The sequence below is a fragment of the Cucurbita maxima genome, unplaced genomic scaffold, assembly GCF_002738345.1.
Source record: "Cucurbita maxima cultivar Rimu unplaced genomic scaffold, Cmax_1.0 Cma_Scf00123, whole genome shotgun sequence".
Classification (NCBI taxonomy): domain Eukaryota; kingdom Viridiplantae; phylum Streptophyta; class Magnoliopsida; order Cucurbitales; family Cucurbitaceae; genus Cucurbita; species Cucurbita maxima.
The window spans coordinates 125,106-140,853 of NW_019272139.1; the positions used below are offsets into that span (position 1 = coordinate 125,106).

Consider the following 15,748-nt stretch of genomic DNA (forward strand, 5'->3'; position numbering starts at 1 on the left):
CACTATCGGGCGTTAGATATTTAAGTGAAAAATGCCTCTCGGATGTCTACAGAGTGAGTCGGGAAAGTCTTCCTTGTCTCCATCCTGGTCGGGGAATTAGGAAACTTTTTTTTTATCAATAATTTCTATTAAAAACATAAACCATCCTTATGAATCCTATAATATTTTATAAACATATATTCAATGTAAAAAAAAGTATAAATTGGAGCTCGGACATGGTTGTATACGGAATCAGACATGTTAGGTGTTTTTGAATCTAGAATCGGGAAGTATGCAATTTGGATGATCTAATTGATGTTATTATATGTTTATCTTTATATTTAAAATTTAAGCGAATTGTAACTTTATTATATAAAAGAATGTTCTTTATCCTTACCTAGAGTGTTAGGATTCAAACTGCATACCACCGTTAATGAATTTTTTTATTATAATATGCCACTGAAACTTACAGTTATGCTTGCTTTCTTATTTACTTTAATAATTACCTCTAAACTTTTTATTTTGGGTGAAATGCATAAAACTATATAAAATCATTATATTATGCATTCATTACATAATACTTTTAATAAAAAAAAAATTATTTCGTTGGACCGTGCCCCGATTTTGGAGCTTGAAAGACCTAGCACCATGAGACGGAGTATTAGAGCTGAAAGGAGATGATTTGATCAAATAGAGCCAGAACACCTTGAGATGAAAGAAAATGGCGCTGATTAGGCATGGACACTGTGGTTTCCTTCTCAAACTAGCCGTAAAGTTAATTAATTATCAATATATATTATGTTAACTTGAATAATTCAAAGGGCTAGAGGTGTATATCTAACCCGATAAATTGGAGTAGCTCAATTAAAATTATATGGGTTAGGTCGAGTTGAGTTATTTACTGAGTTCGAATTGACTGGTTCGATTTTGGGTTCATAGGAAAAAAAATCTCAAATTGACCTGAATCGAACACAAAAAGTTTAATATATTCATGAGTTTGTCATGTGATTCAAACTTATTAGAACAAGTTTATTAAAATTGAATTAATTTTTTTAATATAGCATTAATAAATTAGGGCTGAATTTATTTATATACTATAAAAACTAAATATTTACATTATAAAACCAATTTGTAAATTAATGCAATTATATATAATCTAAATTATAATAAAATTGGCCGAAAAAAATGCCTGCTAAGATTCCACTCCGAGAGCTTGTTGGGCCCTTCAGAAGGAAAGAGCCCAACGCGCACTTGCATGCACTAAAATCGTCCCACATCGGAAAAGCGTGGGAAGAGGAGAGGTTGGTAGCAGTATATAAAGGAAGGAACTGCATCCCATGCAACATACTTACCTGGACGGGGTCAATGGGTGATCATGAAGACTCATGGCCTAGGTTGGTGACCTCCATTGCACTTAGGAGGGGTGCCCGCCTAAGGTCTGCCCAAAGTGGCAGAGCCTACGTCATAATTTGTGGCAGTGGAGGCCTGCGTTCGCGCGGCCTCTTCCCAATCTTAAGTCTAAGTGCTTCTCCAATTCTTTTACCTCAATAAGTCTATACTCCTAAGGCTGGATTGTTTGAACTTGCATCTGTGCCGCCCCATTTCTCCGGCAAGTGCAACGATGGCGTCTACGAATTCTATAAAGTGCCTGACTGTTGAAGATGTCTTGCCTTCTCATTTCACCAGTAACACATTTTCGACGGTATGATTCTTCCTCTGCATTTTTCATTTTCGCTCGTTTTCTAGCTTATCCGCGATTGCAATGTGGTTTCTCTCATTCTCTATTTGATTTTTTTCTCTAGATTTTTGCCATTTTCGCCTGTTTTCTTGGATTTTTTTAGTTCATCTGAAATTTCGCTTTTGTTTCTCTCTAAGAAAAGAGAATTCTCGGTTTGATTATGATGTGTTTTGTTTTGGCAGGATTATGTTCCGACTGTTCTTTGTGATTTCAGCGCCAATGTTTTGGTTAATCGGCAGTTCTTAATTAGGGATTCAAGGACACTGCTGGTGATTTTCATTTCCTCTGCTTCTGATTATCATGCTTCATTTATTCTGTTTTGTTATTAAATTGTAGCGATTTTCTTTTCTGAGATTTCTATATGTTCATCTGTTTAAGCTTAAACCCTAATTGACTCAAATCGCCACTTCCAATGAAGTACGAAAACCTTTAAATCTTGCAAGTGGAGTGACGATTTAGGAGACTTCAGCGAATTACCTGACAAATGAAGTCTTTAAGATCACAGGATCGAATTGAAACGAAACACAAACTATAATCACCATCGATCTAACACTGTAGTTCACCCAAGTTTTCTCGTCATAGATTTTATTTTTGTGTATCAACAGGTATAGGATTTGGTTATCTGAAAAGGTTATATATCAAGTACCAAGAGGAAATTGAGATGGACTTTGAGTCGAGAGTCGAGACTATATTTCAAATGTTTTCTTCTCAGAATATGTGTTCCAAATCTTTCCAGTTTGTGAGCTACTCCATAGATTGTTTCGGTATTCTTCTTCACTTGTTTCTTTTCCCATTGACAATAATCAGTTTAGGTCTCTTTCCTCCTAAATTTATTGGTATAGTTGGAAGGGAAATCCAGTGGAAAAATAAAGAGCTGAAGGCACTCAATGACATTGTCTAAACATTGTTCTAACAACTCAAGTAATCTCAAGCCCACTGCGATCAAATATTGTCTTTTTTGGGTTTTCCCTCAAAATTTTTATAATGCGTCTGTTAGAGAGAGATTTCTACACCCTTATAAATAATGTTTCGCTTTCCTCCTCAATCGAAGTGGGATCTTACAATCTATCCCCCTTCAGGGTCGGCCCAACGTCACTCGTTCCTCTCTTCCAATCGATGTGGGATCTCACAGTTGTTTTCTAGAAATATGGAATGATGGAAAGCTTGATAGACAATCTTAACTTGCAAACTAAGTGTAGCTCAACTGGTTAAATGCATAATTTCTCGACTAGGAGGTCAAAAGTTTGAATTTTTCCATTCCCACGAGTTCTTGAACTAAAAAAGAAGAGAAGTCAACCCTAGCTTCAAAGCCTCTTCATTTAAATGATCATGATGAAAAGTCCAAAGGCTCCTCTCAAGATCCACACTCATCGAGATTAGAGAAAGATTTTAAACCGAAGTCTCCGAAGAAGGCATCTCCTGAGTAAGAGAGAGACTACTAGGACACAATCCATACTTAGAGGCCACTATATTTCCGAAATTTCCACAACTGCAAGGAGCATTAGCAATGACCCTTTGAATAGGTGTCTCTACTATCTTGCTCGGATCAAACTTTTGTCTTTGGTCCATTTTAAATTGGGTACTCCAATCTTTAAGAAAACGATAATGCCACTGCATCAAGTTAAGATAATTTGAACTGTCTAACTGATACCAAGGTGGAGTGTGAATGTTAAAAGGACAGTGTTCTGATTGGCAGTCCTACTCTTGTTCCTCAATGTTCTTTGCATTGTGTGATAGTGTTCTGATAGGCAGTCCTATCCTGTTGCTTGGGATGGCCGATCTGAGAGACGGCAGACTATCCTGGGGTTGGATCGACTATCTTGGACTATTAAGTTTTATTGTTGAGGATTATTGAGATGAGTAGTTATGGATTGACTAATTAAGAGGAAAATCATAGATATATAAGTACGAAACACTATCTCTGTTGGTATGAGGCTTTTTGGGGAAACCAAAAGCAAAATCATGAGAGCTTATGCTCAAAGTGGACAATATTATATCATTGTGGAGAGCCGTGGTTTCTAACATAGTATCAGAGTCATATTTTTAACCTAGTCATGCCAATAAAATCCTCAAGTGTTGAGCAAAAAAGTTGCGCGTCTCGAAAATGTAGTCAAAAGTGACTCAAGTATCGAACAAAAGATGTATTTTGTTCAAGTGCTCCAGAGAAGGAGTCGAGCTTCAATTAAGGTGAGGTTGTTCGAGCTCGAGGTGTACTTTGTTGGAGGAAAGGATTTGAGAGGAGTAGTCTCACATTGGCTAATTAAGAGGAAAGATCCTGGCTTATTAGATCCATTAGAATAGTGGCTTATATTGTAACAACCTAAGCTCACCTCGGGTAGATATTGTCCTCTTTGGGCTTTTACTTTCATGTTTCCCCTTGGCTATTAGATCCATTAGAATAGTGGCTTATATTGTAATAACCTAAGCCAACTTCTGGTAGATATTGTCTCTTTGGGCTTTTACTTTCATGCTTTCCCCTCAAGGTCTTAAAACGCATCTATTAGGAAGAGATTTCCACGCCCTTTTAAGAAATGCTTCGTTATCCTCTCCAACCTATGTGGAATCTCACAATCCACCCCTCTTGGGGGCCCAACGTTCTCGTTGGCACGCCGCTCGGTGTCTGGCTCTGATACTATTTGTAACAGCCTAAGTCCACCGCTAGTAGATATTGTCCTCTTCGAGCTTTCCCTTTCGGGCTTCCTCTTACGATATTAAAACACGTATTCCACACCCACAAGTATAAAGTCAAACAAATAGATGGTCATTTTGGTTTAGAATAATCGATCGGTTTCTCGATCAACGTAGGAAATGAAGTAAGATTTAAGCTATAGATTTTTTAATACCATATTCCAAGAACACCATAATATGCTTGCTTTTGTGGACCTATTACTTTTATTGTACATGACTGCATGGATTAGCACAATAGGACAAGCATTAAGTGAATTTGAAGGGACTTGTGGTCTTCGGTTCTCAAGGCTGTCCTTGATGCTGCAATTAAGATGGTTCCTCAACCTCCATAATCCAAGAAGCCAAATAGAAAACATTCCATCAGCAATGCTCTTCGATCAACTTACTCCCCGCTCCCGTTTATGTAGTTTACTTATATCCCTCGATGTATTTTAACGATTCTGTTATTGTATCTATTGCTGATCATTGATTTTTATTGTCGTCTAGTCTCGAACATAAGGAGAATCCTTTGTAGTTTTGGCAACATATGCCGAATCTCATTAACACCTACATTTTGAGAAGTTCTTTGAGGAGACTGCCATCACGTGACTAGTGTTTGTGCAAGGACTCGAATTTGTATCTAATGGTTGTTATGAGCATGTGAATCGTTTAATCTACATCCAATGGTTATTAAAGAGTTGTTACAACGTGGCTTGCCTGATCAAATAACTTTTTATACATTTCCAATCTTTTGATAACAGTTTACACCATTCAACGAGTTTCTCCTTTTCATGTAAATTTTGATTGTCGATCAATCTTGTGAGATCTCACATCGATTGGAGAGGGGAATGAAACATTCCTTATAAGGGTGTGGAAACCTCTCCATAATAGACGCGTTTTAGAATCATGAGGCTGATAGTAATACGTAATGGGACAAAGCGGACAATATCTGCTAGCGGTAGGCTTGGGTTGGTGTCAGAGTTAGACACCGGACGTTGCAGCGAGGACGTTAGGCTCCCAATAGGGGGGTGGATTGTGAGATCTCACATCGTGGGAGAGGAGAGCAAAACATTTCTTACAAAGGTACGGAAACCTCTTTCTAATAGACACATTTTAAAACTGTGAACCTAACGTCTCAATGGGTCAAAAAACAGACAATATCTACTAGCGGTGAACTTAAACTGTTATAGATCCTCTCTTATTTCAATTTGTGTTATCAAAATAGTCAACTTGATCTCGAGTGCTTCGAGCAGAAGGAAATAAAAACGAAATAAACTTAATACGAAATTATATAGAATGATCCATTATAATTGTTTATGAATCCCTACAAAGTTGACTATTAGAGTTATTAATCTTTCAAATGCAAAGCCTAGGAAACAAAATTGTGCATTGGAATTAGGGAGGCTTTGAACGAACGACATGTCGGAATCCTCCCTCCCTGTTGCCCAGATCCGTAAATATTGCCACTACAAAGCGTGAAGTGAAAACGTCAACTTCTCCCACTTCAAGCAACCTTAACTATTTATTAAATTTTAAGGGTATATTAATAAAATTATTATGCTCCTTAAACTTTTTTTAAAAAAATTTTAAAATATTTTTACGATGAAAATAAATAATATTTTTAGTTTGCTAAAATTCTCGTAAATAATCTCGACCATAAGGCTATATATCAGAGCTTTAAAAGATTATAGGAATTAATTATAAAATTGAAATTTATAAATATTAAATTCTAATTTTAAAAAAAAATTAGGATCAAATTTACCATTTAAATATTTTCTTATTTATTAAATGTACTTAATATAAAAAATAAATAAAATTCACGAAATTATGATCTAGTTATTCATCTATTTAAGCAAACTTGTAACAATATATTGTTATGTCTTGCACCATTTAATAATTATTTTAAAAAATAAGATACTTATATATATTTTTTACATATTTTTTACTTTACTATTAAAAAAATGTTCTAAGAAATTAAAATAAAATAAATTGAAATTATTATTTTAATCTCTACCATTATTTTAGTTCAAAAAATATTTATTATTATTTATTATTAGTGATTTAATCATCACAATTAATTAAATGCTAAATTAATAAATACAAAAAAAAACCCATAAATTTTGTAATTTATATTAAAAAATAATAAATTATTGTCGAAACTTGTGTATTTTTTTCATTTAAAATTAAAAGTGAAATTTTTAATTTATTTTAAAATTTAATTGTATTATTAAAATATTTTAAAATAATTTTTTTAGGGAAAATATAAAGTATATTTAAAGGTTGAGAACAAAGCAGCTATTAAGAGTCCATCATCACTCTCCCACTCTGTTCTGAAAGAGACGAAAAATTTAAGTGAGAGAAGAGACAAAAAAGCGAGAATGGATTTCCCGCCGATGAAACCTCCTCTCATAACTTATGGATTTCTCATACTGTTCTTGATCGCTTCCTTTCTGTTGATCGTCATTGGTCCTTCTTCTAGTTTGAATCCTCTGGTTTTTTTCCCCACGAGCTTCCAGTGCCATCGCTCCACTTCAGTACGCTCTCTCACACTCTCTGAAATTATCTAGGGCTCATCCTTATTCGATTGCATTGAAATGATTTTCGATTACGATCGATAACAATAATCGCCGATGATTTTTTTTATTTTTTTGATTTTCAGGTTGAATCGCTCGATTCTCGAGACGAACTTGATTTGGTGCTGGAGAAGGCGGCGATGGCGAACAGGACAGTCGTAATCGCGGTGATCAATAAAGCGTATGCGGATCAAGGCGTGAAAGACGATACTACGATGCTCGATGTGTTTCTTAGTAGCTTTTGGATGGGAGAAGATACTCGACGATTGCTCGATCATCTTCTTCTCGTCGCTGTCGATCAAACGGCGTATGATCGTTGCCGATTTCAGCGGCTGAATTGCTTCAAATTGGAGACGGAAGGCGTCGATTTCGGTGGAGAGAAGCTTTACATGTCTGACGAATTCATCAAAATGATGTGGAGAAGAACTCTGTTCCTTCTTGAAGTTCTCAAGCGCGGTTACAGTTTCATTTTCACGGTAATCATTTCATCCTTAATTTAATTTCTTCATGAGATTATCGATCGACGTTGATTTCGATCGTATAACTTCAATCCATTAACAATGGAGAGAAATCCTGGAGCAATATTCGCAGGATTATTCACTTCGAGCGTGTGTTCAAACCGCCGAATCGAATAGCTCGGGATTGTGTCTTTCTTTCGAATTAGCAAAATTTTCAAATCCACTGATTTCTAGGACACATTTGATTTGATTATTTACTTAAAATATCATTTCAAATAATTATCATCGATATCGCAACCATCATTTTCCTCTTTTGCATTCGTTTTATAATTTTCAATTTTTTTTTTAATCCAATTTCAATTCTAGACGACTTTTTTTCATCCATTAGGGATTTTTTTAATCTAATTTTGGTATGTTAGGTTTTTATATGTTTTATTCCCTAAAATACATTGCATTAGTAACGAATAAACCATTTATAATTTCTGATTTTAAATATATATTGGTCTGATAGATTAACTAAATTTTTTTTTTTATAAACTTAAAACAAATATGTGTATATATGATCGTATAATAAGTAAAAATATATTTTTTGGAATATTTTTACTTTGTAGTTAGAAACTAATTAATCAATTATATTTTATTATTATATTTATGACTTGTTTTAAATTATAATTAATTTATTAATTGACCTCTAAAAAAAAATTAAATTATTAAATTATTATTATGTTTGAATAGTATTTGTGTCATAAATGGAAATATTATTGAATTAAGGTTCTAATATTATTATAATTATTTTTGAACAGGACACGGATGTAATGTGGCTGAGGGACCCATTTGGAAAGCTGAGCAAGGATAAAACAGAAGATCTTCAAATAAGCACAGATCACTTCAACGGAAATCCATGGTCCTCCGCCAATCCCATCAACACCGGTTTCTACTTCGTCCGATCCAACAACAGAACCATAGCGCTTTTCGACCAATGGTACTCCATGAAGAACACCACCGCCGGCCAAAAGGAACAGGACGTTCTCTTCAATCTCATCCGTGCCGGCATAATCCGGCGGCTCAATCTCAAGGTCAGGTTTCTCAACACTCTCTTTTTCAGTGGGTTTTGTCAGAAGAGTAGGGATTTCAACCAAGTTACCACTGTCCATGCCAATTGCTGTCGGACTATCGTCGCTAAGATTGGTGATCTTCGGGCCACTCTCGGCGATTGGAAACGATTTAGGAAGTCGACCAATGCGTCGGAGATTTTCTGGTGGTCGGAACACGTTGGATGTAAGAATTCTTGGAGACATTGACTCGAAGCCAAATGCTATTAATTTTTCTATTTTTCAGAATGTTTGAGGACATGGAGGGTTGGATAGAGGGATTCTGGGACTAATGATTACTATTTAACTGTATTTGTAGATGAAGACCGTACAAAATTTAATCAAGCTTTGAATTATTAAAATGCAATAAAATTTAATTTTTATAGTTTTACCTTTTTTTAATAATTTAAAGATTTAACATTTATTACGATTTAATATTTTTGTAAGAATTAATAATTTTCATACAACTTGGACGACCATAAAAAAGTGCTAAGAAATTAAAAGAAACTAATCTTTATTAGAAGTATAAGAACTGACCATTCAAAAATTGGATATTGTAACCAATATTCTGAAATGCAAGAATATAAATCAGATATCTTAATTAAATAATCGTTCGTAATTCAGGAGGTTCGAAACATAACATCCATACACCAATGTCGAACAATCCTATGTTTTATGCATATAACGAAACCACTCGAAACGAACCATATTTCACCCAGAAGAGGTTCAAGCGACAAACTCTATTTCAATTGTTCAAAATAAACATAATATATACATACATACAACAGCCTACAGATACACATAAAGCGATACCAACACAAAAGAAAGAACTTATAGCTTCGAACGATCTCGGTGCTGCCAAAACCAAAACGATGCCACCTCATTGCTTAACTACACTAATCAATCAATATCCTGAAAAACTTTGGAATCAAAATATAGGTGAGGAAGAAGCCCTCTCGCACAGCATTTCAAAACATTTGGTATTTCTCATCGGTGAAAAAGAACGATCAAATCATACAATGCCCACACAAAACTCAGCCATGCACCAGTTTCTTGAACAAAATCATTTCACTCCTAATTCTAAAACAGTTATCCTTTTATTTGGGTGCCTGCCCTGACCAATATCGAATGATGCCTTAATCCTTTCGTCCAGATTAAACCAAAAAATGAAAGAAAATAAGACTTATGTTGCTTCCATCTTCCAAACAAAATGAAAAGGAAACGTGTCGGCCTCTCCCTAACCAACCCCGTCCACATCTCTCGCACGCATGGGACCAGTCATCAGAGCTAACAACTTGAAAGAACGTAAGAAATGAACTAACAATTTCAAAAATTGTACCCCACCTAGTCTAAGAAAGAACTAGAATACCAATAAGTTACAATAGATATATTGAATAAAAGTCTCCAAGTAATCTCTACTTAAGCCAATAAATAAACAGTAACAAATATATGGAGCACTACTCCACTTCAGGGCCTTTTATCAGGGCTATAAAATATCCAAAAAGCTCAGCATTTCTTGCATCAAATAACCACATCCACTATTTACTTTCATATTAATCATATGTGCCTGTTGCTAACTGTTACCGTAGAGGGTTCCAAGACAACACTGCTCCAATACAGTATAATACGAAATCCACTTAACCCCCATATTTGATGTCTGTACTCCAAAACAAAAAGGGGATACAAAACCACCCACCTTCCAACTATTCAGGACGTGTTCTCAAGAGAAAACTTACATAAATGCAACTTATGAATATGCACAATCAGGCACGTCTTTCTTCATTTCTGAATACGTCACGAGTTCCCTTACATGGTCCAATTACAAATATCAAAAACCAGCAAGGTCTTAACAACTTAACCAGTATGTTACGTCATTCGATCATACTCTAGAAATAAAGTTTAGAGGCCGTTAATCTTGATAAATTTTCCTTCCCAGAACCGTAGAGGCAGATAATGCAAAAGCTTCCAAACATTGTCCACATCCTACAGGAGCCTCTTTATCATATCAAGTCTGTTCCATAAACAGATAACTTGTGACCATATTGTTCCACTTCCACTAAACACTCTTCTTAGGGGGGAAAAAGAAAAGAGAATGGAATCCTTCATAGGAAGAAAGAAAAGGTCTCCAACTTAGAAAAAGAGGGAGGGGAAATAAAAGGAGAAAAGGAAGAAAAAGGAGAAAACAGAATTATGGAAGAAATGGAACAAAAAAGGTGAAATTTGACTCACATCAATCAATAGTATGATCCAGACCCGCCACTACCCATATAACTGCTGCCCCCTGCACTGCGCCCATGGTACATTGATGAGTAAGAGCTGCCACTCACCTATCAAAAAACAAAAGAGATCTCCTCAAATGAGAGAAATCGAGAACACAAAATGTATGCACAATAATAATAATAATCATACATTGCTACCACGTGTCATGTAATCACCACCATAGCTGGACGAGTACATTCCACCAACATCACTACTAAAAGAACCTGAAAAATCAATGGAAAATCATAAGCTTACAACAATGTTATACACTTGTCAACCTAGCATCACATACACTTCCTCCGTATCCAACAGCCTGCTGGCTGCCACATGTGTACACCCCTAGTATAAGCCCTGACCTGAGATGGAGCTTCGACCATCATATCCACCAATATTTGATCTTCCAATCCTATCAACCAGATGACATCTAAGTTAATAAAAATATAAAACTAAAAGTCAAAGTAACTAGTAAATTGCAAGTACATCTTCTCTAACAAAATAGCAGACTATTTATTTGTCCCTTGATATTTGATTTATCATCTATTTCTCTATCTCTGTGCTCCAAGGATGGGGGGAATTTAACAAACCTGCTGTCGTAGGCATCTCCATATTGAGAAGCACCAGCACCATAATCATAGTCCAAACGACTTCTTGATTGTCGAACACCAGCATCAGCATAAGCTGGAGGCACATCACTCTAAAATTTGGCCAAAAAAGTTAGATGGGGCATTGTAATGGGAAATCAAATGCAACAAGTACTAAGAAATGCAAATAATAAATCTTACCAATGAAGAATATGGACGTTTTGATCCAACTAGAGAATCATAATCGCGTGCACGAACATCACGGTAGCTTGGAGGAGGGGGTCTCTCAAACCTTCGACCATAATCATCGTCCACATAAGCTCTCCTAGGTGGATCTGAGAAGGCAGTTGTACGAGAAGCATATTCCTCTCTGAAAGATGCATTTCGATCAGGTACAACCCTGGATGAATAATCAACAAGTACCCTGCTTCTGGATGGATGCAGATCCTCATGTCGACCATACTCTCTTTTCAAACTACTCTTTGAGTAAGAAGCAACTGTTCAAATAAACCAAAAATTAACAACTTTAAGTTGAATATAGAATTCATCAGTCATTAAAAAAGATGCATACCAGGAGGTCCCCTGTCATAAGACCTTGCTACAGGAGCAATAGGTCTTCCTCGTTCTGGCATTGCAATGACAGGACGTCTATCTCTAACCCCACCAGGCCTCTTTACACTGACTGGTGGGAAATGGCTGCCTACACCTCTTACTCGAACTGGAAGACTTTGTGGAGCTGGTCGTCCCCAAGAACCCCTTAATGCTCGTCCAGTTGCATGCCCAGGCCAATAATCTGCACGACTTGCATGTTTTCCTTTACCCCTTTGCAGTGGTCTGGATAATCTAGCCCTTACTTTAGCCTAATAGACATAGAAATTGGGGGGGAAAAAAAACATGAGTTTCAGAACAGAAACCTGAGAAGAACCTTCAAAAGTAAATCCCATCAGTTCTTCAAGAAACTACACACCTTGTTGTCCCCTTCACCCAGCTCTGCGTTGTTAATACTTTTTGCACAGAAAACTGCAGCATCATGTGTGTCAAATGTAACAAAACCAAAGTCCTTTCTCTTTGCCGAAGGCATATTTCGGGCAAGCTCAATTTTCTCAATCTCCCCATACTTCTTAAGAAGTCCTCGAACAAATACCTCATCCCATGAGCCAGGGAGACTATCAACAAAAACAGTCTTGACCTGTTTGTGTGACACTAACAATTTCATATCATTGCATTCTAACAGAAACAGTGTGAAAATAATAGCAATATATCAACTACATACAATGACAGCTGAAAAGATGAAACAAAATGCATGAAAGACACATCCAACAGACTGAACATGAGGAACACTTGCAAAAAAAAAAAAAAAAAAAAAAAAAAAAAAAAACAAAAAAAATAAATCATATATATTGAAANCAGTAGCTAAACAACGTACATACTAAACAATTAAATGTTCAATACTTCATCAAAAGATAATTTCTGACCTCTACAAGCTTAAAACAGAGTGGGTAGTAACAATAATTTAATTCCAATAGCTTATTTTACCAGAAAAATTAATTACACAGCACTTGAATTGAATAATGTCAAATAGTTATCTCAATGCTAACCTGGGCCATAATTTCATCACCAGGATCTATAAAAGAATCTGCAAAAGACACTTTGGCAGGTCTATCGACTCCAAATACAACATCCCTTTTTTGAAGACGCTTGAAGGCATCCATGGCATCCAAGCGAGATGAAAATTCCAAAAAAGCAAATCCACGATTTAATCCTTCATTATTACTATCTTCTACCAAAGTCAGATCCTCAACATTATCAACTCCATAATGTTTCAACTTCTCCTTCAGCTGGATCCATATATAGGAATATCATAGTGTCAGGAAATTTACAACTCGTGTACAAAAAAAAAAACAGCTGGATCCATATATAGGAATATCATAGTGTCAGGAAATTTACAACTCGTGTACAAAAAAAAAAAACTCACTGATCAATAGAATGTGAAAAATCCACGACTTACAACATCCTTTTTCCATGTCTTGCATATGTTACCAAGAAAAAGGGTGTCACTGTCTTGACTTGGAGTCACACCACATTGTTTCCCATTAATCTGGAATTTCATTAATTAAATAAAATAAGCTGGAGGTGGTATATCCAAGTCTTATCAATTTCATCATCCTAAAAAAAGAGGAAATGATTAAAAGGCCAAAATTACCACTGGATTCTTTAGCTCTGACACAGCACGTTTTGCCTCTTCAACTGTAGCAAAACGTAAAAATGCAAAACCTTTATTCTTCTTCGTCTGAGGGTTCATCATTAGCCTGACTTCAGTAACTTCACCAACTGCACTGAAAACTTTCTTTAAATCCTCCTCCTTTACATCCTTGTCCAAGCCCCCAACAAAGACTTCAAACTCTTTGCGCTTACGCCTCTCCTCTACAACTTCATGATGCTCATCCTCATCAGCATCAACCATGCCAGCATTCTCATGGCCTTCAGCAACTTGCTGATCATCCTCCTCTCCCTCATGATCCTCCTGAACATGCTCAACATCATCTATACCCATAACACCCTCCCCATCGCCCACATTGTCCTCAGGTTCACCCTCTCCATATACCATGTCCTGTACATCCGCTTGTCCAATATCTTTTTCATCAAACTCCTCCTCAGGTTCTGATTCAGGATCATTGTCTTCAAGATCCAAGCGTTCATCCTTTTCAAATTCTTCATCCTTTACTTCTTCTGAAACGAGATGTACATTGAAGATCTATCCCGGTCAACAACTCACTCAAGAAATACACTGGATACATTAAAAATTAAAACCCAAAGCATAGCTAAACTTGGCATCGAAATATGTCCAGCTTCAAGCAAGCATACCCACGCTCACTATACCAATACAACCTGAGTAATATGAGCTAAGGTAAAGAGGGTACAAAAATAATTAGATTGTACCCAAGTACGCACTGTTCTGAGACAATCGTGAGCATCACATATCTATCCTCAGAAGAAAATTTTACAAAAAAAATCACAGATAACCTAGAACTTATTTCTTCACGTAATTACATCCATCTATTTCAGTATCTTGAGAAAAAAAAAAGACACTTAAAAATATAATGCAAAAGGTAAGGTCATGTCTCAAGTACTAACTACACTTATCAGTCACGAATTCCACCATTGAATACCAGACAAATAGAATTAGTATTTACCCATCAATTAAACGAACGTAAAGGAAAGGAAACCAGATTCTTGCCCTAATGGAGACGTCTCGAATTTGGAAGATAATACTTACTTTTAGGAGGAACCAAGGGTTTAGAATCCGATCCGACTTCGTGCGAAGGTTCGACCTCCTCAACGTCTATGGCAACAGGTTGCTTCTCCTCGACAACTACCGGATTATTCCGAATGACTGGCTCATCTTCGACACCTACCGGCATATTCGGAATGACTGGCTCGTCTTCGACAACAGGGCTTTTTTCCTGCACCGTTACTTCCTCGGGAATCTCCTTGGTTTCCACCTCAACCACCGAGACCTCCTCGACCTTCACCGTCTCTTCGGCAACCTCCCGTTCGAGCGGCTGTTGTTTCTTATTCGGTGTCCCTCTTGTGACCCTTCCACCTCTCTTCGACCCGGCCGATGCCGCCCCTCTCTTTACCGTCCTTGGAGGCATCTCAACAACGTCAAAGAATTGTCAGAACAATGACACAGATCTGAAACGTTGACGAAAAAACAACCCTAGAAAATCTGAGAGTTGCAAATCAGGTGGTGGAAATACGAAATCTTTTTCGGAAAAACGAGCGATTAGAGAAGAAATTGATATTCGAAACAAAAAACGAAACCCTAGAAGATGGAAAGAAAATTGAGAATATGTAGACCGGTGAAAAATTAGAAACCCTAATAAGGAGGACGTTTACTTAAAAGCAAAAAAGGTAGTACTTGTCTGTCACTCGGACCATGTGCTTCCCGTGTGGACCTTTTTCTCACCGTCTGATAGCGCGCGTGAAGCGCGTATGACACAGTGCTCTACCCTTGCTTCTCCGGATGATATTTGCATTCTTTTCCGAAGTATTTTCTTTATTTATGAACAAAAAAAAATATCAATTTTATTTCATAAATTATTAAATTGCTCCTTATTTCAATTATCTCCACATATATTTAAAATATTTTATATTATCCATTAAATAACTAATCATTAATATGGACAAGGAAAAACAATATTGATTCTTTTTTAATTTACGAATTTTTCTAAATTTATTTCATATTTAAATTACGTTTAACTTATGGAGGTGTAGGGCGTTTGTTTAATAGGAATCTTTTCAAATTTTAAATATATATTTCATTAATATATCTAATATAAATTAAATATATTTATATTTACGATATCAAACATATTAAATATAATTTTTCAAATTAAAT

At 36.1% G+C, this 15,748-nt stretch overlaps 3 protein-coding genes and 1 non-coding gene across 10 annotated transcripts; 3 read left to right on the forward strand and 1 right to left on the reverse strand.

The window, feature by feature from the left end:
* The first annotated feature begins 1,323 nt into the window (after nucleotides 1-1,323).
* Nucleotides 1,324-1,484, forward strand: LOC111473502. Its single transcript, XR_002715712.1, has one exon. It is a non-coding gene; the product is annotated as a U1 spliceosomal RNA (small nuclear RNA).
* LOC111473496 lies at nucleotides 1,340-5,451 on the forward strand. 4 transcript variants are annotated; one of them, XM_023119002.1, is made up of 4 exons: nucleotides 1,340-1,681; nucleotides 1,900-1,986; nucleotides 4,636-4,658; nucleotides 4,699-4,911. In XM_023119002.1, exons 1-4 carry the CDS (start codon nucleotides 1,601-1,603, stop codon nucleotides 4,838-4,840), a joined length of 333 nt encoding a protein of 110 aa, XP_022974770.1. In that variant the 5' UTR covers nucleotides 1,340-1,600; the 3' UTR covers nucleotides 4,841-4,911. The 4 variants fall into 4 exon arrangements, 1 of the variants encoding a protein (XP_022974770.1); XR_002715708.1 differs by lacking the exons at nucleotides 4,636-4,658; nucleotides 4,699-4,911 and adding an exon at nucleotides 5,146-5,451; XR_002715707.1 differs by lacking the exon at nucleotides 4,636-4,658 and having other exon boundaries at nucleotides 4,693-4,911.
* A 1,249-nt stretch (nucleotides 5,452-6,700) lies between these two features.
* Nucleotides 6,701-8,891, forward strand: LOC111473477 (uncharacterized protein At1g28695-like). Its single transcript, XM_023118976.1, has 3 exons — nucleotides 6,701-6,918; nucleotides 7,044-7,433; nucleotides 8,219-8,891. Exons 1-3 carry the CDS (start codon nucleotides 6,763-6,765, stop codon nucleotides 8,714-8,716), a joined length of 1,044 nt encoding a protein of 347 aa, XP_022974744.1. The 5' UTR covers nucleotides 6,701-6,762; the 3' UTR covers nucleotides 8,717-8,891.
* Nucleotides 8,892-9,872: 981 nt separating this feature from the next.
* Nucleotides 9,873-15,224, reverse strand: LOC111473466 (nucleolin-like). Of its 4 annotated transcripts, none has more exons than XM_023118964.1 (12): nucleotides 14,624-15,224; nucleotides 13,550-14,076; nucleotides 13,355-13,444; nucleotides 12,945-13,184; nucleotides 12,314-12,535; nucleotides 11,918-12,206; nucleotides 11,548-11,843; nucleotides 11,350-11,459; nucleotides 11,122-11,171; nucleotides 10,916-10,989; nucleotides 10,736-10,833; nucleotides 9,873-10,606 (listed from the first exon to the last, which is right to left on the reverse strand). In XM_023118964.1, exons 1-11 carry the CDS (start codon nucleotides 15,000-15,002, stop codon nucleotides 10,741-10,743), a joined length of 2,370 nt encoding a protein of 789 aa, XP_022974732.1. In that variant the 5' UTR covers nucleotides 15,003-15,224; the 3' UTR covers nucleotides 9,873-10,606; nucleotides 10,736-10,740. The 4 variants fall into 4 exon arrangements, with proteins under 4 accessions (XP_022974732.1, XP_022974730.1, XP_022974731.1 ...); XM_023118962.1 differs by having other exon boundaries at nucleotides 9,873-10,517; nucleotides 10,740-10,833; nucleotides 14,624-15,223; XM_023118963.1 differs by having other exon boundaries at nucleotides 10,740-10,833; nucleotides 14,624-15,223.
* Nucleotides 15,225-15,748: the final 524 nt, after the last annotated feature.